Here is a 27,907-nt window from a genome sequence, read left to right as displayed (position 1 = left end):
TTAAAACACATCCCTTCAATCCCCAGTGTGCAATACTCCTTCTGTAAATGCCCTACAATAACTAGCAAGGAAAATGTCTTACAGCCCCATTAAAATAATGCAGCCTTGTATGGTCATGAAGTTTTCATCTTGGAAAGCCCATGGATGGTAAACCCATGGGAGGAGTAATTTGTGCATGTCACCGTTATAGCTCGAATAGGAACAGATAATTGGAAACCTAGAAAGAATGATTAAGAACATAATTTAATTTCTGCCTTCAAGGCTTCGTAACAGTTATGGATAAAATAAAGACAGCCCATTTCAACTTTAGTCTCAGCTATTTTCCAGTGCAGTTTTTGAAGTTCATTTCTTTCATATTGTTACAGGATGTGTTAGAATAGTTATGGGTAAAATATGCCTTTAAAAGAGATCAATTGTGGGGGTTTAACTTGGGTTACACTTCACAAACAGAGTAACACTTCACAAAGGACATCTGCTTCAAAATGCAAGAGCTTTGCGGAAGTGAGACCTTGTGACTTTGCAGAGACAATGGAACTGCTTTGGAAAGGGCTTCAAAAGGAGGTCCAAATGGAACATCATGTTGACCTTGTCTAGGCTCAGATACTGATAAGATATTTCAAAAATTGGGTTTGGCGCCTTGGGAGAGATAATTTGGTTTTTACAGTGAGAGAGAGAGAAAAAACAAACACGTGATTTCTCTTTTGGGGAGAGAGAGAGAGAGAGAGAGAGAGAGAGGTCAGTTCTACAGCAGCAGTTGAGGCTGCAAAATGGCAAGCTGGCAGGCTTGTTGAAAAATACCATTTTAAAATTAGGTTGTGAGTTCTGAGTTCAGCCTGTTGAAACTCCTTGTAATCCTTACAAGAGGAAATGGCTGGATAGAGCGTTTCTCCTGAAACAAGGGAAACAAGAGGAACTCTGTGGTGACCTGGAAGAAGAGGTGATCATTTGGAAAAATCCACGATGAGGCAAGTTTCTTCGGCAAGACGCTGAAGCGACTGATTGGAGGAAATCAGTTTGTGTGCATCCAACGAGCAACAAATTTCACTCTGAAACCAACATGAATCTTCCTGAGCGGTAAACATTTACCTTTAAGCACCAGGTGGAAAATATAAATGTTAAATTCTGAGCACAGTATGAGAATTACCTGATACCGGTGAACTTGGAGAAGTGAAAAGTGAATGATTGGACAGTGAAACAGAGAACTTTCCTGAACACGTACACATTACATACATGGGCACTTAGAATTAGAAAGGAGTTAAGTTAAATTAATAGTACTAAGTTAATGATTGATCCTGTTATTATGTTTAACGAAAATTAAAGGCAACTTTTGTTTAAATATCTATTGTCTTGGTGAATTTCTATTGCTGCTGGATTTTGGAGTCCTCTGGGCTTGTAACAATACACCTTCCTGATTAGGCAGGTACAGATTATGCAAGATATGCTCATTTTAAAAAAATAATTTCTAGATCAATCTACATTCCAATAAATAGTGATTGATTGGCACTGTTGGCTCTGCTTCAAGACGGGATAATTTAAATGATCCTCTGGCACTGTATCTAAATGAACAAAAGGTAGTTTATATAAAAGAATGATGATTAACCGAGAAAAGAGAATAAATATTATGATGCATTGTCAGCCTTCAACCCTTTTACTTGCTAATGGTACAACTAATGGCTCGTAATTATTTAAACACTCACCAGACACTCCTCGTCCAGCAATTCCAATATACCCATTTTAGCTTCTATCAAATCAATGCAAGGTTGGTTATCGTTGAATTCTATCAAAGTCCACGGTATGTCTTCTTTCATGTATTCATCTTGTTCGAGTTTAAACACGTGCTGGAGAGATGTTAAATTTTTAAGGTTTAATTTTTCATTGCAATTAAGGTAACTTCACAAATAGCCAAGTTCAGTCATGGTCATTGTCCAGCAAGGATAAAATTCTAATCAACACAATGAACTGAATTTATGTGGCAACAGGGCAAATACTCACCAAATTAAATTGTTGCTGCAGTTTTTCATTGGCATAATTTATACAAAATTGTTCAAAACTATTCACTTCAAAGGTTTCAAACCTAAAGGGATTCAAACAATAATCTTGTTTTTTTTTAAAATTTGAACACAAACAACACTTTACTGTAAAAACCCAACTCAAACAGTGAGAGTTATCTTTGCTTTTTGACACAATAGAAACACTTGATGCCCAGGTGCAGACTAAGGGGCGAGAGCAGGGGGTTCTCAACCTTTTTCTTTCCACTCACACACCACCTTAAGTCATCCCTATGCCATCGGTGCTCTGTGATGAGTAAGGGATTGCTTAAGGTGGGATGTAAGTGGGAAGGGAAGGTTGAGAATCACTGCTCGAGACCCAATTGTTATGGAAGTATTTTGCTGGAGATGAATGGTCATTGGCCCATTTCCTTTGGAGTTAGGAAACCATGCACATAATGAGTCAATGAGGTACGATTAAAACAGTGGTTTTCAAACATTTTCCTTCCACTCACATACCACCTTAAGCAATCCCTTACTCATCACAGAGCACCAATGGCATAGGGATTACTTAAAGTGGTATGTGAGTGGAAAGGAAAAGGTAGAGAACCACTGGTTTAATCATGCCTCGTTATGTGCAATGCTGTTACGGTCCCATCGACACCCATTCGAACACCAACTTGGAGCACAAGCCTGTTAGTTCAACACCAAGTGGGGCTCCACATTAGATATCAGGATTTGAGGAGAAATAAAACTGAATGTTTTTTATTTCAATAATTTATTCAAGCTGGATAAAGTCCAGTGATATGTTTCAACTGTCCACTTTAGTCCTCTGCAACACCCAGTGTACTGAGGACTACTGAGCAAACACAGGGAGGATCCTATGGTAGGGTTGGTGGGCCATCCCAAAATGAATGTCTTAAGGATAAAAATAGATATGATGTCTCCACAGATGCATAGTTTAATGAGAATATCCAGGCCTCTTTAAATGAAGTCCAGTTTGGATGGGATAACTGAACATCCTTAGCATTTTGACGAACTGGATTCAGTGTCCCACGGGCTTTTTAAAAATAATCTTCCTCCTTTCAAAGCTGGCCTTGAGTTTAACTTGACCAGCCCGGCACTGAGAATGGCCTCACAGTCAAGACATTGTCACCTTGTTCCCAGTGGAGCAGTGAGAGTCAAAATTGTCCGTAATTTCTGACAGGTCTCCAAAAAAGGGTGCAAACAAAATAAAATCCAGGTGTCGTCTTAACTGTGCCATTCACAGTTCCTCCACCCAACTCCCATTTCCCCACACTCCTCCTTCATCAAGAAAGAAACCTCAAACTGAAAATTCTGCACTACATCCAAAAGCAACTAAGTTTTGGTGGCCCCCCCCCCCCCCCCCCACCTCTCTGCCAAACACTATCTGGGCACTTGTTTGACCCAGAGATCCAATAGATAGCAATCAGTATGTTCAAAATTCACAGCCTTCTTGGGGTGGGTGGGGGGAGGGGGAGACACGGTAAGTGCAAAACCTACAGTGCCGGTGATCGGGACCGGGTTCCAATCCTGTGCAATCTGTAAGGAGTTTGTACATTTTGCCCATGTTGCATGGGTTTCTTCTGGGGGCTCTTGTTCCTTCCCACCGTTCGAAGTGTACTAGGGCTTGTAGGTTTAATTGGTCTGAAACCTCATGCCACAGCATCAAAGGTTTAATTTCACAAAGCAAAACAACAACTTTCCTGATACATTCATGACAATAAACCAGATTCTCAATCTGAGGTTCTTTCCTTGTGAAGTGAAATACAATTTCAACTATCCACAAACTTGAAATTTAAGATAGCGTTTCTGGCAGTTCCTGCAGAATCAAGACATTACCCATAAATGTCCAATACACCAATAAAGGTGTGCTGCTTTCCAGAAAACTGTAGAGCCTTGTTTATGTGTTTCACAATGCAGCTGAACAAATTAGAATAGATGTGTTTGGCCAAAGCATCCCGGGCATTGATAGCTTGAAGTCTGGTCATGGGTTTGATCACTGTGTCCGAGGCAGTGGCTATTTTTCTGTGGCACAATCCATAAGCCATCTCCCTTGGCATTAACTCAAGGAGTTCACAAAATACTGTCAGGTGATGATCATCATTCTGTTCGTAAACAAAGTGGGTGAACATCATTACAAGGGTTCAAAATTCTGTAGCTGACACACATTAATTTATTAATGTTTTTAAATTGAATATGAACATTTTATCGAACTACCATGACTGGTGACTTTACACCTGTACCTGTACTCTGGAGCAGCTGCCTCAAATTTTTAATTCAGGTGCCCGTCTATTTTCCCACATTCTTGTTGAAGATTGACTGCCTTTTACTTCCTATGGATGCTGCGTGACCTGTTGAGTTTCTCCAGCACTTACGTGTTCCGCACTGGACCACAGCATCTGCAGAATTTCTCGTTTACCTGCCGAAAACTCAAGACTGCCACACTCCTCAAATGTTTTCTTTGGGTTTTCTGAAGTTCCCATTCAATCAACGTCCACCACTTTTGGAGACAGTCCACTCCAGCCCAATACAACTCATGAAGTTATTTTTAAAAAATCTCCATTTTTGGCAATTATGTCCGATCCAAATCCACTGTTTAGACCAACTTCAAGGTACACACAGCTTTCTTCAATTAAATCTCCCTTTACTCTCCTATAGATGTGGAGTTGATGTTTCCCCTTGTCTTGGGATTTGGAACCAGATTCAAGATTAATGTTGGGACATTCAGGACAGAGGTGAGAGGAATTTCTTTCCCCAAATTTGTAATTCTCTGAGGTGAAACATGAAAATGTGCAGATGCTGTGATTGTAGTTAAAACATACAAATGCTGGAGGAACTCAGCTGGTCTTGTGGGCGTCCATAAGAAAGAAAGATGTATTACTACCTAGAGGAAGGGCTCAGGCCCAAAATTTCGGTAATATATCGTTCCCTCCCATGGATGTTGTGAGACCGGCTGAGCTCCTCCAGCATTTCTGCGATATGAATTTGTAATTCTCTACCTAGGTTCAGACATTGGGCATGTTGACAACAGAGATGAATCGTCTTTTTAAATGAAAGAAAACAAGGATAGGATTGTGCAGGAATGTGGTCTAAGAGACAGCATGAGCCTTGAACGTGGAATTGTTAAGCAAGCGTGGGGGCCAAGAGATGCTTCTATTTCCCATGCTCATAAGAGCAGGAACATAAGCATTAAACTCAATGTTTTATTCAAAATAGAAATTAAATAAATATTCAAACTATTATGTTATAATTTAGGCATATATCACGGTAACAGGCCCTTCCAGCACGAGCCCAAGCTACCCAATTACACCCAATTAACCTACAGCCCCTGTACTTTTCGAATAGTGGGAGGAAAGGGGAGCACTCACAGGAAACCCATGCAGACACGCGAACAACGTACAAACTCCTTACAGACAGCGCGGGATTCGAATGGGTGTCGATGGCGCCGTAACAGCATTGCACTAATTGCTACCTTAACCTTTTTTCAAAAAAGCAGCTAAAAAAAATGCCCTCTATCCAAAGCTAATAAACATTTACTGAAATTATGTACATCACGATTTACTGAAGATTTAAAAGTTGCAAACTTACTTGGACTGAAGACTTCTCTTCGTTCAGAGCTCTAATTTCTACATTTCCTAAATGTAGAATGCCTGCCAGTACTCTAAAGACATCCATTTGAAAGTCTTGTTTCAAACCTGAAACACAGATTTTGATATTGAAAGTTCCTGGATTTCTTCTGTCATATTAGAAGGACCTGAATTACAGAGAGCAGAAGCGATGCACCCTTTGCTTGGTGAAAAACAATTGGATGAAGGCGAGACTTTGTACAAGTGGAAATAAGCAGTATTACAATTTGGAAAAGGATCATTGGTTTTACAATAGATATGAAGTCTATTATCAACAAAGGTTAAAAGTTTGGAAAAAATGTGGCTAACATCCCGCTATTGACTGCTAATTCAAATCTTAGAGCTCTCACCAACCAATTAGAATTTTAGTTTGTCAGTGTCTTTTTAAAGTGTCTTTATTGCTCAATTTGAAAAGCTGATCAGAGGCACTTCGCCATACATTTGATGTATGAGATCATCTGAGTACCATTTCCTAAGAAAGATCCCAGCCAAGCAATCTTTGCTCCCAATGACATGAATCAGTTGGAAGACCAAGAGTGTTCCGGTTGAGGCACCTCGCTCTGTACATTCATCCAAATTTGTTTCCCAACTGGTGTTGGCCCGTTGGTTTCTCTCCATCTCCTCCTCTCCCTCTGTCCCCCTCTGTCTTTCTCTCTCTCCCACTGTCTGTCTCTCTCCCCTCTGTCTGTGTCAGTCTCTGTTTCTCTCCATCGCTCTCTGCTCCTCTTGACTGCTCGTAAGAGCTGGTGCAGCAGTGGGATTAAAGAGTTAAATCAACAGCAACCATTTTCTCAGCCTGTCCCATGACTCGTTAAGTTGTAGAACATAAAAGGCTTCATGGTTAACCAGGAAGAACATAAAACCAATCTATTTGCTGACAATCGATATATTGTTCTGATATATCTGACTGACCCAGTGGTTCATTACAAAAATTGTAGTCTAAATTGGAATTTTTCAGGATTTTCTCAGTCTATGAAGTTAATTGGGATAAAAGCAAAGTTATTCCACTTACGGGTGGGAATTATGATTACGTTAAAAGAGACTCTCAATTAATGGGATAAGATATTTTGGTAATAGATAATAATTTATCAAATTTATACAAGTTGAATTATCTTCCCTCGCTTCATAAAGTTAAGGATGATTTAAATAAATGGATAACTTTGATTGAAAGGGTCAATTTGTTGAATTTAGGCAGAAAACGAAAGAAATTATCATATATTCTACCAACTCTGTGCATCTGATGATAAATCTGAGTTCAAGCACCTGAAGCTTGGTAGGTATTTTGATGATTTCCTGCTTTGAAATGAATAAATGAATAATGCTCTGTATAAAAATGAATTATATTGCCTAAATTACAGTATCTTTTCCAAAACCTACCTGTTTTAGTACTACAACAATTCTTTCAGAATTTAAATAAATATATTATGAAGTTTCTGTGGAAGGGTGATTTTCCACAGTCTCTATCGATAAATTAACCTGGATTATGATCTGGGAGGATTAAAGTTCCCAGACTTTATTATTGGGGAACCCAAATGAAGTTTGTCTCCTCCCTCTTTGATGGAGGGGACAAGTCTTCTTGGGTAAAATTGGGACTGCATAAGAAGATAGCCAAAATGTTTATATACAAATGGAATTCCAAATTACTATTTGGTCCCAAGGAAGCCCCTTTACTAAAACATGTTATTACAATTTGGAATAAACTCAGTGGTCAAATTGGTGTTAGAGTTTAGTGGTGCAGCATCAGCGGAGTAGAATTCCCTGTATGACACTGGAGAATCTAATCACTAATCCTGCACGTGAGCCCTGGGACAGATTCCTCCAATTCACTCTAAAGGAAATTTTATTCTCCCAGGAAGAAAGATACAATAAAGGCAAGTTTCATTGTTTCTTCAATTATTTTGTTTGCTTCAATGTGTTCAAATTAAAATTAATTCTTTTTGAAAAATACAAGCATAGTAAAACCCTTGGTATCCCGTACCTATGGGGATTGGTGGATGCCGGATAAGTGAATTTTCCAGTTGCTTGAGAGTTCATGGATTGGAGAACTAACGACACGGCAATTTAAAACCTGTATTTTACACCTATTTTCCATGATTTTTTTTGCTGGTTGCTTGAAGTTGCCAGTTGCTTCAATCCCAGATAACAGGAGTTTTGGTGCACTTATCTTTGAACATTCAGAAAAACTGAAGAAATTGAAAGGCTGGAGGTGAAGCTTTGCTGATTGGTAAAGACTTTCTCCATGACTTCACGGGCAATGGGAAGGTAGTTATGCAATACAAAGCCTCACATTTAAGATTTGTACTTTTGCTTCATCAAGTTAGGATTTTCAATATAAAGGGAATAAATATGGGAATCAGAACTAAGTGACTAATCATTTTCAGCCAAAGCCAAGCCATTTTTGTCTCCTGGAGCCAGACTCCTACTCAGCTTTCTGAACCCAGAACAGACGAGTTTATGGGCTGCAGGACTGAGCACCAGGACATCCACCAACTGAGCCAGTTCTGTCGAATGCCCTTCACTTACCCAGAAGCGAAAACGTTTTTCGCGTTTCATTCAAGTCCGCTCGGTCATTAACACCATCAATTACAGCATTTCCACCCATGCTCACGTAAGTGAAGCTTTCCGCATCACCTGCAAGTAATTTAAATTGATCTCATTAGAAAAAAATTGTATGAAAACTGTTGAATCTCAGAAGAAAAATACCCTCCTTCGCAAGCGTTGCCCCAATTGCGTCGCAGATTCCTCATCAGTAGGACAAAAGGTTAGTGCCACGCAGTTACTACACCAGCAACTGGAGGTCGAATCTGGCACCGTCTGTGAGGAGTTTGTACGTTCACCCCATGATGGCGTGGGTTTCCTTCAGGTGCACCGATTTCCTCCCACCGTTCAAAACGTACAGGGTTTGTTGGTTAAGTGGGCGGCACGGGATCGTGGGCAAAAAGGGCTTGTCACTGTGCTGTACATCAAAAAAAAAACTAAATTGAAATGAACAGGATTTCAAAGCAGGAAATCGTCAAAATACCTACCAAGCTTCAGGTGCTTGAACTCAGATTTATCAGCAGATGCACAGAGTTGGTAGAATATATGATAATTTCTTTCGTTTTCTGCCTAAATTCAACAAATAAATGTTGTAATGTTATTTCAAAACTGGTAGTAAGAATGGAACATTGATATGCCCTGTCACTGGAGATGCAAGTCGATGTTGACCCTGAAATAAGCCCAGGGAAGGTGGTGAACAAGCAATGATGTTACGATGCAAAGTGGGGAGTTTATTTGGGGTGGTGGACTGCAGGAGAGTATAACCTGATTGATCAATCCTACTTCAGTCAGCATCCCAGGCCTGCTGAAGTGCTCACAGTTAACCTATTTAATTGAGGCCAGACTTAATACCGGGTACTCTGCTCAATATTACGATATACACCTGTGCAATAGTCAAGATTTTTTTTCAGGTTATTTTGGGTTTTACACAGGACATACTTTTGACCAAAGTAAGTACCTGCATTTTTCGAGGCATCGTGAGCTTGGATGGCCAGAACCGGGTGGAAGTCTGCTTTCAGGGCATCAGGAGCTCTGGTAGGCACGTGGCCGGGGTGAGGATCCGCGGTCAGGGCATCAGGAGCTCGGATGGCCAGGCGGCCAAGACGAGGGTTTGCTGTCAGGGCTTCGGGAGCTCTGCTGGGTGGGCAGCCAGGGGATTGGGAGCTTGGACGGGCATGGCCCAGGTGAGGGTTCACGATCAGGGTGTTGTGAGCTTGAACACGTGGGTAGTTGGGGAAGTGGAGAGGTCGACTTTTACACAAGTACCTATGGTAGTAATGAATATGTCCAACACAGGAAGTGCAGCCATTTAAGTAAGTGGCTGAAGGAAAATTACTCACCATGCCCACCGATTACAAAGGTAAATATTAGATTACAACTAATCTCTTTTTTTGTTTTAAACTGATCCAGCAATCTGATTATCTAAAGCATCGATGTTGGACTGACTTTCCATGATGAGAACATGGAGAGCAGATGGAAACAATGCTCAGTTGGGTCCTATCAGGTGGATCGGATCAGTGAGTCAACAGGGAATTTTAGAATTTAGAACTACCGTATATGTCGGGGTACAAGACAGCATTGAACCTTAAAAATGTCACCCCAGACCCCCACAGACAGGGGGGTCATCTGTTATGCCAAATATAATATCCAAACCTTAATATCCTGTGGTTTACAATGCCCCATCCCCGCACCCCCCCTCTACCGTGGTGATGGAGAACAGCATAAAACACTTGCATATCTCCAACCACTGAATATTTTTCTGCTGAAGCTTATATTTGGGAGGCTGGATTAATAGTAATGTTATATTAAAACAATAAAAATGTATTATAAACCTGGCTAACGACCCTTAAAATAACCACACAGTAAATGAAGCTAACAGATACCATTTGCAACAGTTGTCCAACAGTTAACAATCAGCCAGGGTCCCTGCTTCCTCTCCCTCATTGGGCCAATCACAAAACATCTTGCAATTACCTTATATCCAGGAATAAATGTGCAATGAGAGGAAGCCCATTCTGGAGAAGCTTGCAGCAGGAATGAACATTAAGCTCTCAGCGGCATGTGTCAGACACGGGGTAGTTTTATTCAGTGAGTTTAGCTCAAAACTTGCATTTTAAGTGGAAATTCCGGGGTCATCTTATGGACCAGTTGTCTTACATGCCGGCAAATATGGTAATCAATTGTATGAGCAACTCACGCCATGGATGCAGGAAGAATTCCCAATGTCTGGAAAGTCTCGGTATATGGGATACTTTTTAAAACTAAGATCGGGGGAAAGTTGTTTATCCAGCAGGTGGAGAATGTCTAGAGATCTCTACCACAGAAAGTGCAGGAAGCAAAATCAATAACTACATTCCAGGGGTCAGATTGGTACGTTTCCTTCATGTCAAAGGGATCTATGGCGATGGAAAGAAAGAGGAACAGGATTTTGAAGTGTGTGATTGGCCATGCGCATGCTGATCATGGCCAATATTGAATCTCAGAGGAAAGGACAAATTATAAAGGCGTATGAGCACTGTGGAATTCATACAGGGCCGTGTTTTAGAAACTTGTCCGCACCCAGTGTGATTCTTACCTGAAACACCACCCGAGACTTTTCCAGCAAGTAAGTTCTCATATTTGCCCCAATGATTCGATAGCGGTAATCAAAACTGATCTCAGTGTATTTACCAAAACGGCTACTATTGTCATTTCGTGTTGTCTTTGCATTTCCAATAGCCTGGAAACAAGGAGATATTGAGGCAGAACATGCATTAGGTAATCCTGCAGTGAACTATTTATGGGAAATAGCTCAAAATTAAATCAATGAGCATCATTTGTGAAAGCCTTTTTATCAATTTAATGAAGAAAATTTTTGAATTAAGGCATTGACGTTTGCTGACTGAAGAATGGCATTGGCCAAATGCAATTTATTCCAACTATAGATCCCAACGGTTAGAAACTGCTCGGAAGTAAAAAAAAGTTGACTGTTTCTTTGCAGGGACTTCAACCAAAGCAGGCTGCTTGTCCTTCCGAATATTTATTAATAAAGATTTTTTTTCCCTGCTTCAAATTCTGATCTGGTTTCCTTTCAAAAGTAAGGACCAGATCAGTCTCGATCAAACTATCAGCTAACACATTCCAGATGCTAAATACCCTGCACGAAAATGCTTTGCTTCAACGGTTTTGGTTATTTGCTGACTACCTATCATCTATCTTCTCTGCCTTTCACCCAGTTTCTTTTTGGTTGCGATGGTCCATTATTTGAAATACCTTTAAGATATCTCTCCTCAACTTGCTGCAAGGATAATAATCTCAGCTTTACTGGCCTCTTCTCATGGCACAAGAATTCACCCCTGACCTTTCCTCCCAGGAGTTATTCATCTACATCCACTTGAAGGCCTTCATATCCTAAACTTGGCTTTATCTCTGTCAATTGCAATACATTCTGAATGTAAACAGTGTAAGGAACCCATTTCCATGGCAATAATCACTGTGCCTTAAGCTATGAATAATATTGTACATCAACTAATCATCGAGAACGTCTACGGGAACACGGCTGTCGGAGAGCAGTAGCGATCATCAAGGATCCACATCACCCAGTACACGCTCTGTTCTCACTGCTGCTGTCAGGGTAGAGTTATTTGTGTCACAAGACTCGCCCCACCAGGTTCAGGAACAGCATCAGACTCCTCAAGGACAAACTCAATCAGAGACTCATTTCAGGACTCTTGTGCACTTTATTGATCTTTTCATCTTCTCTGTACTGCACAGTTTATGTTCATTGTCTATTTACAGTTATTTGTTTACACGTAAACGCTGTCTACAGTTTTTTTCTGCACTGCCAATAGGCGGCGCTGCGCCTGCAGGAAAAAGGAATCTCAGGGATGTATGTGATATCATATATGTACTCTGACAGGAAATCTGAATTGAAATGAATACTAATATCTCCAGAGTGCACGGTAACTTTGGTAAGTGAAAGAGAGTCAGAGTTAAAGTGGTACGTAAATAGCAGAGGAAGGGCATGCAACAATTTTCAGGCTAAAATTAATTAAACTTGGGATGGTGGACATAATTGTGAAACATCAAAATTATTTTCTATTGGCACCAGCTATTCTCAACTGTTTTTTGGCTATGGCCCCCTTAGGACAGCTCAAAGTTTATGCCCCCCCCCCCTTCCCTCCTGACTACATAAAACAAAAACATTTAAAAATTATGATTTCAGACTGTGCCCCCCCCACCACACTTAAATGTGCTAATGTGCTATGGCCTCCGGGTTGGGTAGGGGTGGGTCCTGTATGGCCTCCTTTGAGAATAACTGGCATAAACTATTGATTAACCTCATTAACCCTTCAAAGTTGGCAGGGCTCTTAATTTTATTCTGGTTATTGCAGAAACAGTAAAATTTCTGTTATCCAGAATTCAAGCAACTGGCAAAAAAAAACTGCATAAAATAAACAGGTTAAAAAAAAATACAAGTTAAAATTGGCACACCTCGCTATTAGTTATCCATTCACACAGACTCAAGCAACCGGAAAACTCACTTAACTGGCATCTATCAATCCAGTGCCAGATACTAAGGGCTTTACTATATTTACAGACTTCTTACCTCTGTTATAGGATTCGATGCAAGGACTTTATCTTCTACACAATCTTTGCTGCTGGATTTGCTTACTGTGGCAAAATATCTCATAGCATAACGGGCAGACACGGTCTTCCCTGCTCCGGACTCGCCACTCACAATGATAGACTGGTTCCGATTCTTCCTAATGCAAGGGGTCAATAGCATGAAGGATTATTGTAACAGTTCCTCTTTTTTTTTTAAAGTTTTTTATTTTTCACACTATGAACCATATTAACCAAAATACACAATGTCATTTTCTCCCCTTTTTACCCCTCCCTTCCCTCCCACCCCCTTCCAAACCCACTAAAAGTTCAACATATACAATAAACAATGTCATCACACAATGAAAATAAACAAGAAAATTGTGTCATCTACTTTTACACACTGCGTCAGTTCATTTCATCTTCTTCTCATTCTAGGGGGTGGAGGTCCGCGGTAGGCCCTCTCTGTTGTGTTCCATGTACAGTTCCCAAATTTGTTCGAATAATGTGACTTTATTTTTTAAATTATATGTTATTTTTTTCCAATGGAATACATTTATTCATTTCCATGTACCATTGCTGTACTCTCAGGCTCTCTTCTGATTTCCAGGTTGACATTATACATTTTTTTGCTACAGCTAAGGCTATCATAATAAATACTTTTTGTGCTTCATCCAGTTTGAGGCCTAATTCTTTACTTCTTATATTACTTAGAAGAAAGATCTCTGGATTTTTTGTTATGTTATTTTTTGTGATTTGTCTATTTAGATCTGATTTAGATCTTCCCAAAACTTTTCCACTTTTTCACATGACCAAATTGCATGTACTGTTGTTCCCGTTTCCTTCTTACTGCAAAAACATCTATCTGATACCGTTGGTTCCCATTTATTTAACTTTTGGGGCATGATATATAGCCTGTGTAACGAATTATATTGTATCATGCGTAACCTCGTGTTTATTGCATATCTCATAGTTCCGGAGCATAGCTTTTCCCATATTTCATTTTTTATCTTTATGTTTAGATCTTGTTCCCACTTTTGTTTGGGTTTACAGCTTATTTCATTGTTCTCTTTCTCTTGCAGTTTGATGTACATGTTTGTTATAAATCTTTTAATTATCATTGTGTCTGAAATCACATATTCACAGCTGCTTCCTTCTGGTAACCTCAGCCTGCTTCCCAATTTGTCCTTCAAGTAGGTTTTCAGTTGGTGGTATGCAAACTTTGTACCGTGAGTTGTACCATATTTGTACTTCATTTGTTCAAATGATAATAAATTATTTCCCAAAAAACAATTTTCTATTCTTTTAATCCCTTTTCTCTCCCATTCTCTGTAACAGTTCCTCTTTGAAGAGTCTTTGATCAAACTAAAATTAAAATTCCATGACTCCTTGAGGAAACATTTAATAAACCAAAGAGATGAAAAAATACAAATGTTAAACATGAATTTAAGATTAGCACCGTCATTTTATTTGACTTGTATAACAACCCGTAAACTTGTTTGACTCAAGAACATCAGATTGAAATATTTCTTAGTTAATAACAGTTTTCTATATCCTAAACTAAATATTTCTACAGAAAAACCCCAAGAACTAAATCCTCTTGACATGTAATCAGCAGTTGCCATTGTTATTATTTAAAAAAAGTTATTGTAATCTTTCAATTTGACATCAACCCTTGATGTCTGCCAACTTGAACAAAATGTATTGAGAAGTGTGGGTGTAGACATATCACATTCCCACTGCTTTTGTACTCTCTGACTTTACACAGGTGCCTGTTTTAATGGGGTTAATGCTTTCACATGGCTAGCACAGAAACGTTACATGAGTATTCAATATGTTAATGGACACATTCTGTTAAATTTAATCTAAAATTTGCTATTCCTTACTTGGAGCACTTTGCCTCTTCTCATTTCCTACCTTCACTTTATCCTCTGCCATTACTGGTTCCACGCCTGGCGTCTACTTTCAATTACACTATGTTTCTACACTGGAGAGGGTGCAGGGGAGAATGAGCAGGACATTTGCCTGGGATGGAATGTTTCTGTTATCAGAAGGGACCGGACAGGTTGCACTTTCTTTCCTTGGTGCAGAGCAACCAGAGGGGGGACCTGATAGAGATGGATAAAATTAGTTGTGACAATATCACCGTGGCAGAGGCATCTAATGTCAGAGGGATTGGGCTCTGGTGAGAAATAAGAGGTTTACTGAGGAAGAGCACATGCTCACTGAGAGTGGGCTGCAATCTGAGGTCATGATGATGTACTCTCACGACTTCTGGATGAGCACTTGAATTGCCAGGGCAGAGGAGGCAAGGGAAATGGCATGAGTGTAGAGCCTATAGGTACTTGATGGTCAACATGGTGCCCTGAAGGGCCCGTTTCTGGGATTATATGCCCCTATACAAATACATCCTTGCATGCAGTCTACTCTGGCATCGCTTGACTGGATTTACAAGGCAAATATGTTCTAATTTAATCTAATTTAGAAACATCAGTTACATACAGAACGGAAGATGATTAATGAAAAGAAGGGTCAGGTTGTTCCAAATTCCTGAGACACTTTGTAATGTGATGATATAAACTCCACCAGTGGTTATTAGATTGCGGCGTATTCAATCTTTGCATTATCTTCACTGAATACAGTGTTAAATTAGTTTGAATATATATTTGAACTCATATCAAATATCATTCATATTTAAATTCTCATTTTCCCCACAGATCTAGGGAGTTTCAGGACTATTCTGTTTCTGAATACAGCCCAACAAGAAAGGTTAGCTATTTTGTATTTGAAGGTACTTGGAGAATAAAGCAAAAGCTTGAACTGATCTAATATCTTTTAAATGTCATAAAAATGTTGTCCGAAGTGTAATCATACTAAAACCAACATGGTCAAAGAAGGAAATATTTAAAAGTTTCATGAGATGGTGGGGGGTGGTCCCATTTTCCTCTGTGTTTTATACTAGGCAATATTTAGAGCAATTTTTCACCTCTCTCTCTCCTGGACAATGGGCGGTCAACTGCATTGGGCTGCAATGCACTGAATCTCCCTCACTGGCTCCAGCCTTTCTCATCCAGTCACTGAAGGGAACCCGTCCCTGCAACCCTCTGCCGCTGGACTCCACGCATTGGAATCAGTCTAGAGCCAACTTCATTCATACACCTTGCATTTCCTTAAAACCACAGTTCTCTTTTTACCTGCATTGGTATTCTTTTTAAAAAGTGAAATGACTTTGACGGAATATTTGTGGTGCAAGTAAACTTTACACTAAAAAGTTATTGCGTGAAACAGTAACTTATGGACCTGGAAGCCAACAATTGGAAAAATTAACCTGGCCATTTGCTTGTAAGCTTCTTCTGCCACCGCAAAGATGTGGGGATCCATGTCACCCATATTCTGCCCACTATACGCATGAATGATGACATCTCCATAGATTGGTATTTCTTTGTATGGATTAATAGCCACAAGAATAATACCTGAAATAAATCGGAAACAGTTGTTCTCATTATAGAGTCAAGATGTGGATGATCAGAGTTGATGCAGAAAGGTTGTTTCCCACAGTGGGATAGTCTCGGACAAGAGGGCACAACTTCAGGATTGAAGGGCATCCACTTAGAACAGAGATACAGAGGAATTTCTTCAGCCAATCTGTGGATTTTTTTTGCCTCAGGTGGTTGTGTAGGCCAAATCATTGGGTGTATTTAAGGTAGAGACTGATAAGCTCTTGATTAGCCAGGGCATCAAAGGATATGGGGAAGAGGCCGGACAGTGGGGCTGAGTGGGAAAATGGATCAGCTCATGATGGAATGGTGGGGCAGACTCAATGGGCTAAATAGCCTGTTTCTGCTCCAGTGTCTTATTTACATAGTCAAGATTTACATAGTTGAGATTTGCATGCAGTCCAATCTTTTGTGGTTTTTATTTCTTACCACAGTAAGTGTAGATGAGTTTGGAATCCATGAAGCGCACTTTGAGGTTGTGCAGAACCGCCGGTTCGTGGAGATAACTGAGTGCTGTGAGGTCATTTTCACCCACGAGAATGTCAGGATTCCGCAGTGGTGGTAAAAGGGTCTTAATGGCATCAACGGGATAGCTTAGTTCCTAAAAAATTCAAATTAAATGAGAAATGAAAGTAATGTTTACTTGTTAAATGTATTTGCTGCAGTTAAGCACTGAGGTAGCCTTACAGTGACAGAAAGCTTGTATCTTGAAGACAATTTCATGCCAACAACGTTTTACCAAATAAAGAATAAGTATTGCTTGAGGCTTAAATGCAGATAGTTATTTATTATTAATAATAAATCATATAATCAACATACATTTTACTTATTTTCACACTTTGTCAGGGTCAAGGAATAATTTAAGCTCAATTTTTTTATCCAGCTAGTTTGACTGGTCAAGGTTTAGTGCAACTCCAAGGTCGAGTGCCGCTGCCCCAGGCCTGGTCAGGGTCACCGACTACCTCGGATTGGGTCAAGGAGAACATTCACAGATCCAAGCAAAGGGCCATCATGTCCCAATCCAGCCTGACTTCTAGTGACTTTACATTTGATCCGAATCTCTATGGGAACTCTACAGCACTTGCCAATACAGTTTCAGTTGCTACGGAGACTGAGGCACATTCTGAATGCTAAAGATAATCCTTTTACTGATGGCTTGTAAACTTTTAAAATGTTAGCCATTGCTCATTGTCAAATCCTTTAACATAGTTCCCCAGGTCACCACATGAGCAGTCATTGCTTCTTTTAACTAGATTTAAAATCACTTCTAAACTTTGCATTATCCCCAAAATGCTAGATCATCAATAAGAATTTTTTCATTACATAATGCATCAAAGATAGATCTCAAATGTTATGCTCTGCTTGATTAACAAAAGGAAATGCTGTCCTTATATCAGAGTTAAAAAGACTATTTAAAATAAAAGTGGTAATACTGAAAATACTGAACTTTTCAAGCAGCATCTGTAAAAGAGAAAGAGCCTCTTTTAAACTGCAGCACCTGGGTCGCCCTCCTGGGACCCTGGAGCAATTACTAGGGCAAGGGTAGGGGGAATTTACCCATTAAATTGCCAACCCGGCAATTTAAGGGGGATCCCACCCCCACAACAATGCGTCACGTACTCACCGGAGGCACCACCAGATGTTCGGGTGCTGGCTGCCAAGTGATGCAAGCAGGCAAGCGCTGACATCACCAGAATAAAACGGGTCGGCCAATTTCTTTTTCAAATCGCCTGTGGACGCGACCTATAGGTAAGTGTAACTAGGTTTCCTGACTCCCTCTGAGGGATCCAGTTGGATTCCGATGGGGTTGACCGGGTCAGATCCTTTCTAACTGCCGCATAACTGGGGCACTAACCGGGCAAATTGCCCGATTAACCCCATTGTACATGGCAGTTTGAAAGGGCCTAGAGCATTACCATTTCAGGACAAAGACCCTTCAACAGAACTGGGAAATAGAAAACAAAAGTTGGTTTTATGCTGTAGGCAAATGTGGGGGTGGGGGATAGTACAAAGGGAGTATCTATGGTAGGTGGGGCCAGGGATGCTGCAAAGGTAAGTTGTAGAGGGGGGATAAAACAGATAAAAAGTGTAACATGTTAACAACAACAGGGCTGAGGCCTGTTCCAATATCACAGTAGGAGGATTTATAGCAGAAGTAGCCAGTTCTGATGAAGATGGGGGAAAGTTGCAGAATTTGAAGGCTGCAACATGCCCAGTTTAAAGATGAGGTGCTGTTCCTCAAGCTTGAAGGAGGTGCTGATAGATAAGTCAGCGTGCAAGTGGCAGGCAATAGCAAGTTCAGGGTCAGTGCTGCAGATTGAACACGTGGGCTATAGAAAGATGTCGTCCCATCTTCATTTGACTTCTCTAATATAGAGGAAACCACATCGTTAACACCAAATGTAGTGGGAGCTGGTAGCTTTGCCATAGATGTTTGTGGACAGCACTTCTCCCGACACAGAGGGAGAAATCTCTGGAAATGAGCAGAAAGAGTCAGAGGGGGATGGTGTGAAAGTGGGAGCCGGGTGGAACTGTGCGGAAATTTGACCTTGGTGTGAATTAGCTCCAACGCAATTAATCAAGCTGAGGGAGTGGGTTTGAGGGGAAGTGCAACAAAAACAGTTCTAAACATCCCACTGAAGTCAGGACCAGCTCAGGCTCAAACAGATCCCATAGATTCTGAGAAGGTGAGGGGAGTTGAGAGAAAAGTTGTTCAAAGGATGAGTTTGGCCATATTTAATTACTTCTTACTGGTAATATTACTTTGATCTAAAGTACAAACATTCCACATGCAACAAATATCACATTATTTCAAAATTGAAAAGGAATTTGATTAGTGTTCCCTCTTATAGACTCTATCCACATAAATAACTTCAGTCAAATAAGGGAGAGCAAGAAAGTAGGAAAACTGGCTTGAATAGCAAATCCATATTTGGATACAGGCAAAGCAGACCTTTAAACACGTGTTAGAAATAATAAAAATGAAATAAACAAGAAATTAAATTAAGCTAAAATTGAAATCAGAAAGTGGAATAAATAAAAGGAACTTGCTTCATTTGCCATTTTCTTGGCAGCCCTTCCGTACCTCCTTCTCATCGCTACTCATGGGCACAGCACCAACTTCAACCTGGCACAGGAATGGACCCAGTAAGATGAAGCTCCATCCCTGGGATCCACAGAGAATGCAGCGCAATCATGTCCTGACCTGCGTTTGTTTCCAACTGTGCATGCTCAGAATTCTTGGATTTATATAGTCTCTTCGGCCAAAGGTGGCCATTTGACCCATCAAGTCTTTGTGGGTTCTCAGAGCAATCCTATTCCCTCGTTTATTTCTCTGTAACCCTTATCTGCCACCAGCCTGACAGTCGAGGTAATGTTCAGTGGACAATTGGCTAGCGTAGCAGTTAGTGCAACACTTTTGCAGGTTAGAATATGGCGCTGTCCAGTTCCCCCCCACGTCATGTGGGTTTCCTCCAACTTTCCAAAATGTATGGGGCTGTAGGTTAATTGGGGTATTTGGGTGGCCCAGGCTCATGGACCTCATGCTGAGCTGTACGGCTAAAGCAGTGGTTCCCACTTTAAGTCATCGGTGCTCTGTGATTAGTAAGGGATTGCTTAAGGTAGGATCTGAGTGGGAAGGGAAGGTTGAGAACCAATTGTTACTGAAATGTTTTGCTTGAGAAAAATGGTAGTCGGCCCATTTCCTTTGGAGTGATGAAACCGTGCACATCACGAATCAATGAAGGATGATTACAACAGCAGTTTTCAAACTTTTTCTTCCCACCCACATCCTACCTTAAGCAATCCCTTACCAATCACAGAGCACTGATGACATAGGGAATACTTAAAGTGGTCTGTGAGTGGAAAGACAAAGGTTGAGAACCACTGATCTAAATTGAAAATGTTAAAAAAGTTAACCTTGTGTGCTCTTCAGATGCGAGAGGAAACCAGAGAAGTGCAGGCAGCACAAAAAGAGAGACTGTGCAAGTATCACAGAGATGGGGAACTGGGGTCAGGATAAAATCGAGATTTTACACCGTCCTTTTATGTCACTCAAAGAAAACGAAGAGACCGAGTTTATTCATCCTGGGCACTGTCAACTTTCTGTTAAACTTGCTCGCCTTTTCTTTCCCCTCCTCCTTTCAGTTCTCCCCTCCCTTCCCCCTCTACCCACCCAGCCATCCCTCCTCCCCTGATCGCTGCTGTCCCCTCCCTCCTTCCTCCACCCATCATCTCCTGCCTTTGCCACAGCCCCCCCTTCCCCTTTTTGTTCGGATGCCTGCTGACATCCTCTCACACCTTGATGAAGGGCTCAAGCCTGAAACATCGCTTCTATATTTGCTACATAAAGGACACTGTTTGACCAGTTGAGCTTCTCCAGCATTTTGTGTTTTTATTTCCATGATTTATCTTGATTAATTGACGTGACTGTTTTCAGGAATGCATATGAAGTGACACATTCTGTCTATTTTGTTCATACCGCTGTTGGCTCTCCTCCTTATTTTAAACCTTTGCAGGCTTGTTTTTTTCTTAGCATGTTGAATATTTAATGCCATCTATTTTAGAGTGGAAGTAATTCAGTCCAAACTCCCACATTACAGTAGTTGTACTCCAGGCAGTCTGCAGCTCTGCGAAAGCTCTGTCAAACACCGCAGTCTCATGCTTGACAGAGCAAAAGGAACAATGTACTGTAAACACTTCAAAAGAAACTTAACACGTATCCTATGTCTATCAAGTGTCAGCTTGAAAATTTACCTCCATGCCAAACCTACAAGCTATTATATTCCATTACTTCATCAATTCAACAAAAGATTTGTACTCATTGACTTGAGTAATTTGAGGCCCAAAACATTAAAAGCATTTTAAGGAACTGCATAAATATCAATGAACTACCCACTATCTGTGATGTTTGTGGAATAGCTCCAGTTGTATCACAAGAAATAAGAGCAGGAGTCAAGCCTGCTCCGCCATTCAATGAGATCATGGCTGATCGGCTCATCTCCACCTACCTGCCTTTCCCCCATATCCCTTAATTCCCCAACTATGTAAAAATCTATCCATAAATATATTTATTGCAAGAAAGGGCACAAAAGATCCAGAGGCTCCCTGATCACCACATGAGCTCTTTTGTCCTGTCAAGCATCCTCTGACCAAACATTCAAGGGCTCACCTCACTGCAAGGCAAGACTGGAGGACAGCTCATCAGGGAGGGAGAAGCAGTCAGCTCCTGCCGGACGGAGAAGGTTGAGGGCTCATCAAAAGAGGCTCAGTTCTCTGCACAAGCAACAAAAGGAGTGCACCACCTCCCAAACTATACAACCACCAGCATTATCAAGTACCTCCCACTCCACCTCCTCAGAGTCTGAGCATCCCACAGTGGAATCGCCAGCTACTTGGAGAGGAACTGAGACGGGGATAAGGGTGAAATTGCAGAAAGGTGATGTGACAATATTCCATTTTATGAGGTGGCCATTTGCACAGCGAATCTCCAGTGGAACGAAGTGCCTTTCATTACTCCCAGTAACTACCTTAATTTTACTTTTAAGTTTAATTTTAAATTTTAACACAGCGCGGTAAGATGGCCTTCCGGGCCATGAGACTGTGCCGGCCAAATACAACAATTAACCTACGATCCTGGTACATTTTGAAGAGCGGGAGGAAATCGGGGCACCTGGAAGAAAGTCACGCAGGCACTGGGAGAACGTACAAACTCCTTACAGACGGTGCTGGATATTCAAACCTGGGTCGCTGGTGCTATAATAGAATTCCACGAACCGCTACATTAACCGTAACTATGTCCCTCGTGCATCCCAGAATATACTGCGGACAAGGCATGAATTTCTAATGAGAACAGCATTAGCTGAGTGATTTGGCAAGCTTTTGAATAAGTACATATTTATATTTTTTTGCCAACTTACAGTGCCATCTTCCAACTGCAGATGTAGTACATCGGATCCCTTCTTGTAGTCCTTGGTGATTTCTGCCGACTGCCAGATCTCATCAGGGTCAGGAATCCAAACACTATTGTACTGCGAAGGAGTAAACAGAGCCATGCGTCAGCGTTTTTCACCTGCAAAAGACCCTATTTCTCCCCTTGCAGTGCATTTTGGCCACATGAAGTTAAAAGATGTCACATTGAGGTGGTTTCCTCATGGTTCTCCCTTCCTGTGAGCCCAGCGAATTGTTGAGGTTGGAGTGAATATGACCATCACTGCTAAAGCAGAAATATCATCTGGGATTGGCATTATTTTTTCTGCAACTTTACCTTTAGAGCCTCTTTGGCTCTTAACATTTTGAAGCTTCCACGATGTCTTTCTGGGTTATCCATTCCATATGTTCACGTTATTTTAACCTTAAGTTAACACTCAATAATGTTGCTACATCAGAGAGTAATTCTTGAGATAATGAGAACTTGAGAGCTGTAACATTGATGCATCACATTTTGATTTGCATTCTCCCTAGACAGGAGGCACCTCTGTATGTGTGGCTTTGAGCTAAGATCTGTACGCAAGCTGTTGTTTTGAAGGGAAGGAAGTGCAGGTGTATTATTTAAAATTCTATTCAAAAACCGGAGTTGTACTCAATGCTGCTTGGCTGTCTCTTAAGACCAAATGTTGACACAAGAATCAGGAGGGGAGAAAAAAACACTGAACTAACTCAGCAAGTCAAGGAGAGCACATGAGCACAAGGTGATGGTCAATGTTTTGTGTTCAGACCTTGCATCAGGTCTGAGTCTTGTTCTTTGCTTTCATGCAATTAACCCCTTTGGCCCCGAGTCCAAATTACTTTTGTTTCCAAATAAACATGAAGCCAGTAGCCCTCAGTCCAATCACATAATGTCCCCGCTGCCATCGGATTCTTGAATAATCAACAAACCAAAGACACTTAAGGTGGTGCGTGAGTGAGAAGGGAAGGTTGAGAATTACTGCTCTGGACACAAATGTTTTGTTTGAGAAAAATTGTCATTGGAGTTCTGAAACCGTGCACATAACGAGTCAATTAGGTACGATTAAAACAGTGGTTTTCAACCTTTTTCTTTCCAATCACCTATCACCTTAAGCAATCCCTTACTAATCACAGAACACTTACGGCATAGAGAATACTTAAAGTGATGTGTGAATGGAAAGAAAAAGGTTAAGAACCACTGAAGGATAACCAGATATTCTTACAGAGTAAAATTATTGGAATGTAGTCAGTGTACGCCTCATGTAAATATGCATGTGATTTCTTTTTAATCTTACCAGTTTGGTTAATTTCCTCCATCCATACAAACCTGTTCTGTCCTGAGTATGAGTTCTTAAAATTCCCCACAATATTTTGTGCTATCGCTTTCTTGTCCGACTCCTGTGCAACAAGGACATGTTTTATGGATTGACTTTGCCCTCTGTTCGGGAGAACCTATCACCTGTCTCATTACCTAATTTTTCACTGGCAAATGCCAGAAGTTCAGTTCCCTTCCGGATTCCCCGACCCCACTGGTGTTCATTTCCCTCTTATTTCTGCCCTATCCATTCTTGTTAGGTCTCTTGAAGGCTTTTTATTTGCCATTAGTAAATCATTTACAATGTGTTTTAATTTTGTCTCTTTTTCAGCCAGTCACTGATTTCTTGAATCAGGAAAAACTGGTGTCTTTTTTTTAAACATTGAGTTTCCCCAGCTTCCACAGATTATTTTATATTATAAATATTTAAATACCAATTCTGAGAGATTTGATTCTAACTCGTGCTGAAGAAATCATTTACTTGGCTTCAGATGCCAACTATCTCATTATCTACTGAGTTTGACGTTGGGGATTGGAATAAATCCAATGTTAGTATCTATTCTAGGTTCTGCATTCACCTCCATTAAACAAATTTAGATTCAGAAATGCCCATATTTAACATGCAGAGATTATTCAGTTGTTCCAGTTCACCTCATCTGTGCACATTCCTCAACTTTCTCTGACTTGCCTAATTACACAGCAGCTCCAAGTCTCAGCATTCATGAAAATTAGTCTTCTTTACTCTTAACTAACAAAGAGGCATTTGTTCATATCAGATCAATGTGAAAGGTCATGGAAGGTTTCTACTATTGTCTTATTCAAACATCCTTAACATTAATTTCCCCAGTATCATTTGGTAAATTACTATTTTTAAATAGAAAAATTTTGTGGTGTTTTGTAGCTTTGATTAAAAAAAAATCTACCAATGCCTGGATTCAAAAAATGGCAGGATTTCTTCCATCTTGACTACATTATTTAGCTCATTTCCCCTAAGTAACTATAAGCATTTGCATAAGAATCAGACCGTCAAATTGGTGCAATTTTCATAAAAGGAAGGTTAAGGGCAAAGTTCCCTCAAATTTTTAGTAATCAGTCGCACAAAAATCTTAAGTGGTGCCAATTTTTTTCCCTGTGACCAAAGTATGTGCGCACTGAATGCTTGTGCAAATGTAAACTCGATATTCTTTTAAGGTCATTTTGGCACAGCTTCTCTCTCTTAAAACTGTATTCAATAAAAACTCAGTAAGCTATCTACAGAATTTGAAGCAGATTTTTTTGTAAACTTAACCATTTGGCCACTGTCCACCGAACATGGCTGCAGTCGTGCAAACCAAAGGACAGGAACAGGTGAGGTGACGTAAATCGGTGATGTGCAAATGTGGCACTTGGAAATCTGACTAACTAGTTAACAGAAACAGTTAGCTAAAGGATTAATTTTGGTAACTAACCTTTTATGCACACATTAATTTCCTTTGTGTTTTGGTTGCAAAACTCGTGTGTGCACGCACAGGCGCACAGCTTCGAGGGAACAGTGGTTGAGGGCCTTTATAAAGGCAAAAGAATCACAGGGTTGTGTGTGGTCATGTACGTACTCTGACAATAAATTTGAACTTTGATAGATGGGACGGGATCAGCTGTCACCAACTCATGAGTGAGATGATACCTCATACCTGAGTTGAAAGTCAGGTCACGGTTTGAGGTCTTGGTCTTTGAATATTCATTTTTCTTAGTTGTCCAAAGCCTGTGGTAGCCAACCAAATTTAGGCCTTTTGCTAAATTTCACTTTCAAAGTTTGCCTTTCCTGAAAGTGGCTCTCAGGATGGAGAATGCGATCCAGGTGTTCCAGGGTGTTGTTGGGAGTGGGACAGTGGGTGCTAAGAGGCAGAAGCAGATTGGTAGAAGATATTTGACTCCTAGATATTTAGCCTATTGGATGCTTCAGCGAATGAATTGACAAAGCCTTGCTTCTGAATAAGCTGTCCATTAATGACTAGGGTTGGGGTGACCTAGACTCTGGAGGGAAGATGATAAAGCATAACAAACATCTCACTTAGATAGATATATGAACTCCACTCTGGTGGAAAGTTGTTTGGAGGTGAGAAGATCAACTATAAGGAGGAAGGTTGAGAACTGTGATGTTGTCTTGCTCAGTTCCAGTCTGCAGTACAATTGTTTCTGTTACACACCCAGGATCAGGGATTGGTAGGGTAGAATAGTAACCAACATCCAAGGCTGGGCAAATTTAAGTACATTTTCACTATCTCTCTCTCACGAAAGAGAGAGAATGAGACAGAAACTTTCCTCCTCCTTTCCCTTCGATGAAGTTGAAAGCTGTTGTGACATCGAGAAAGCCATTGTTGGCTTTGCTCTCCACATCTCGGTGGATAATTGCCACAGTTGAAAGAAACCACCTCCGCTATATCTCCAGATGAATGGAATTATCAGTGTCTGTCAGATCACAGACAGAAAAGGTTGCATCATTAAAAGTCTCTTAGGCAGGAACATGGATGCAAGAAAAATAGTGCAATATGGGTGTGAGGTAGAGGTTGAATAGGTTTATATAGGTCAGCCCATCGTGGGCTGAAGGACGTACTGTGTTGTGATACTCTATGCTCTAACTCGTATTAATATTTACAAGGATGGCCTGATTGAATTCCAATCTTTATTTATTACCATGGTAACTATTCAGATTTTAAAAATAGGCCACGATGAGGTAATGAGGAATAACAGCTGGCACCTTGCTAATCTTTACACTGTTCATTCAAACTGAATCAGGTGACATTATGTCCGAAACCAGCTTGGGCATTCTTTTAACTAATTATTTAGCCTATGAGAATCTTAAGACTCATTTAAACATTTAAAGATGTATATCTGATAAAATTGAAGCAGGGTAACAAAATATTAACAGATAAAAAGAAACATGAAAGAAAAATGACTGAGTAGCCCACATTAAAAAAATAAGTCTCTGCTTGAATTTGTTGGCTTCACCCAGGTGGGCTCAGCCCTACAATGTAGTTGTGTTGGCCCAGGGCCCATAGGACTGTGCTCAATGGACTCCAACTGGAGTTCATTGGGGCAGTGAACACCAGAATCAGAATTTATTGTCATGAACAGGTCACAAAATTTTGCTGTTTTGCGGAGCATCATATATTGCTATAAAATTACATTTCAAAATAAATAAATGGTACAACAAAAAAAATAGGAGCAAGTGAGGTAGAGGGGAAGAAGCTGTCTTGTGTCATTTGGGTGCTCGGGTGGTGAGGGTCCTCGAGGATAGAGACTGGTTTCTTAAGACACCCCCCTCTTGTAGCTGTCCTTAATAGAGTGAAAACAGATGCCTGTGATGTACTGGCTGAGTTAACAACCCTCTGGAGGTTTTTTTTTCTTCACTCCTGTCCACATCAGTCAAAATGCTCTCCAGAGTACACCTGTAGAAAATTTTGAGTCTTTGGTGACATAATGAATCTCCTCAAATTCCTCACAAAAATATAGCCACTGGTGAGCCTTCATGATTTCCCCAAACAGATCCTCAGAGATGTTCACACCCAGTGTACGTGTGCGGTAGGCTAAGGGGAGGATTCGGACTCAGGCATCAGGAGCTCCGGTGACCGGGGAGAGGCCCGCCGACTCACCAGTGAGTGTTCCACTGGCCCGGGAAGCTTCCCTGCGAATCGACAGCAGTGGTGGGGACGTGACAGGATTCGGCCACAGCGGCGGTTGGGAGGTCTCGGTGATCAGCGGTGGTGGTTGGGACATGTCAGGGATGTACAGCAGCCAGCATTTTATTGGTGAGAATTATACATTATTTTAATGCTTAAAAAATCTCCCCTAAACATTGATACAAGTGATTTGCTGTTGCGACTGGGCTGTTTTTAAAAAATGACCAGTTCTCCAAAAATAAACGATTATCCAACATAGGCCTGGTCCCAACCATTTCGGATAATTGGAGTTGTACTGTGGTATTTATGGGCCAAAATGTGCAGAGAAAACGCGTCTCGAGAAATGAAAATCAAATGTGTGACAGACTGAAATCACACTCATTTACATTGTTGGGTGTGGACCTTCTTTGAAACTGACACATTCTCTAAGCTTGTCTTTGTGGCATTACGCACTGATAATGGCAGTCAGAACAACTCAGCAGGAAACCAGCTCGTTCAGTCTGTAGTCTTAGCACCTTCAACTCAGGAAAATATTTTAATGCATTACGTAAGTTGAAATTAGAAATAAATCAACACTAACTAAACCATGAAATATTTGGAACCATGACCAATAATTTTAAAATATGGTTTTAAAAGAAAGAACAGAATGTGAAATAGCAGAGTTTAAGGTATAAATTCCAAAGAGAGATATTGAATGACTGTAATTAGACACAGAGGAGAGTTCTGGTCA

At 40.6% G+C, this 27,907-nt stretch overlaps 2 protein-coding genes across 9 annotated transcripts in view; one reads left to right on the top strand and one right to left on the bottom strand.

Annotated features, from left to right (window-relative positions):
* Positions 1 to 20,623, top strand: part of LOC138749186 (uncharacterized) — a 159,432-nt gene extending 138,809 nt beyond the window's left edge. For all 8 annotated transcript variants that reach the window (XR_011348470.1, XR_011348469.1, XM_069910233.1 and 5 more), the window contains 3 exons: positions 4,671 to 4,747; positions 15,478 to 15,529; positions 20,192 to 20,623. The gene's annotated coding sequence lies outside the window, so the exon portion shown is untranslated. The remainder of the gene's footprint in view (positions 1 to 4,670; positions 4,748 to 15,477; positions 15,530 to 20,191) is intronic.
* The window catches only part of myo5c (myosin VC), an 85,852-nt gene extending 63,542 nt beyond the window's left edge, over positions 1 to 22,310 (bottom strand). The window contains exons 1-11 of the mRNA XM_069910226.1: positions 22,176 to 22,310; positions 16,687 to 16,858; positions 16,089 to 16,233; positions 12,765 to 12,921; positions 10,752 to 10,895; positions 8,665 to 8,746; positions 8,162 to 8,269; positions 5,601 to 5,707; positions 3,852 to 4,117; positions 1,993 to 2,074; positions 1,698 to 1,838 (exon numbers count right to left, since the gene is read on the bottom strand). Coding sequence (XP_069766327.1) covers positions 1,698 to 1,838; positions 1,993 to 2,074; positions 3,852 to 4,117; positions 5,601 to 5,707; positions 8,162 to 8,269; positions 8,665 to 8,746; positions 10,752 to 10,895; positions 12,765 to 12,921; positions 16,089 to 16,233; positions 16,687 to 16,858; positions 22,176 to 22,310 — 1,539 coding nt within the window. The remainder of the gene's footprint in view (positions 1 to 1,697; positions 1,839 to 1,992; positions 2,075 to 3,851; positions 4,118 to 5,600; positions 5,708 to 8,161; positions 8,270 to 8,664; positions 8,747 to 10,751; positions 10,896 to 12,764; positions 12,922 to 16,088; positions 16,234 to 16,686; positions 16,859 to 22,175) is intronic.
* Positions 22,311 to 27,907: the final 5,597 nt, after the last annotated feature.

Source organism: Narcine bancroftii, chromosome 14, assembly GCF_036971445.1.
Source record: "Narcine bancroftii isolate sNarBan1 chromosome 14, sNarBan1.hap1, whole genome shotgun sequence".
Taxonomy (NCBI): domain Eukaryota; kingdom Metazoa; phylum Chordata; class Chondrichthyes; order Torpediniformes; family Narcinidae; genus Narcine; species Narcine bancroftii.
This window is presented reverse-complemented; position numbering and strand designations above follow the sequence as displayed.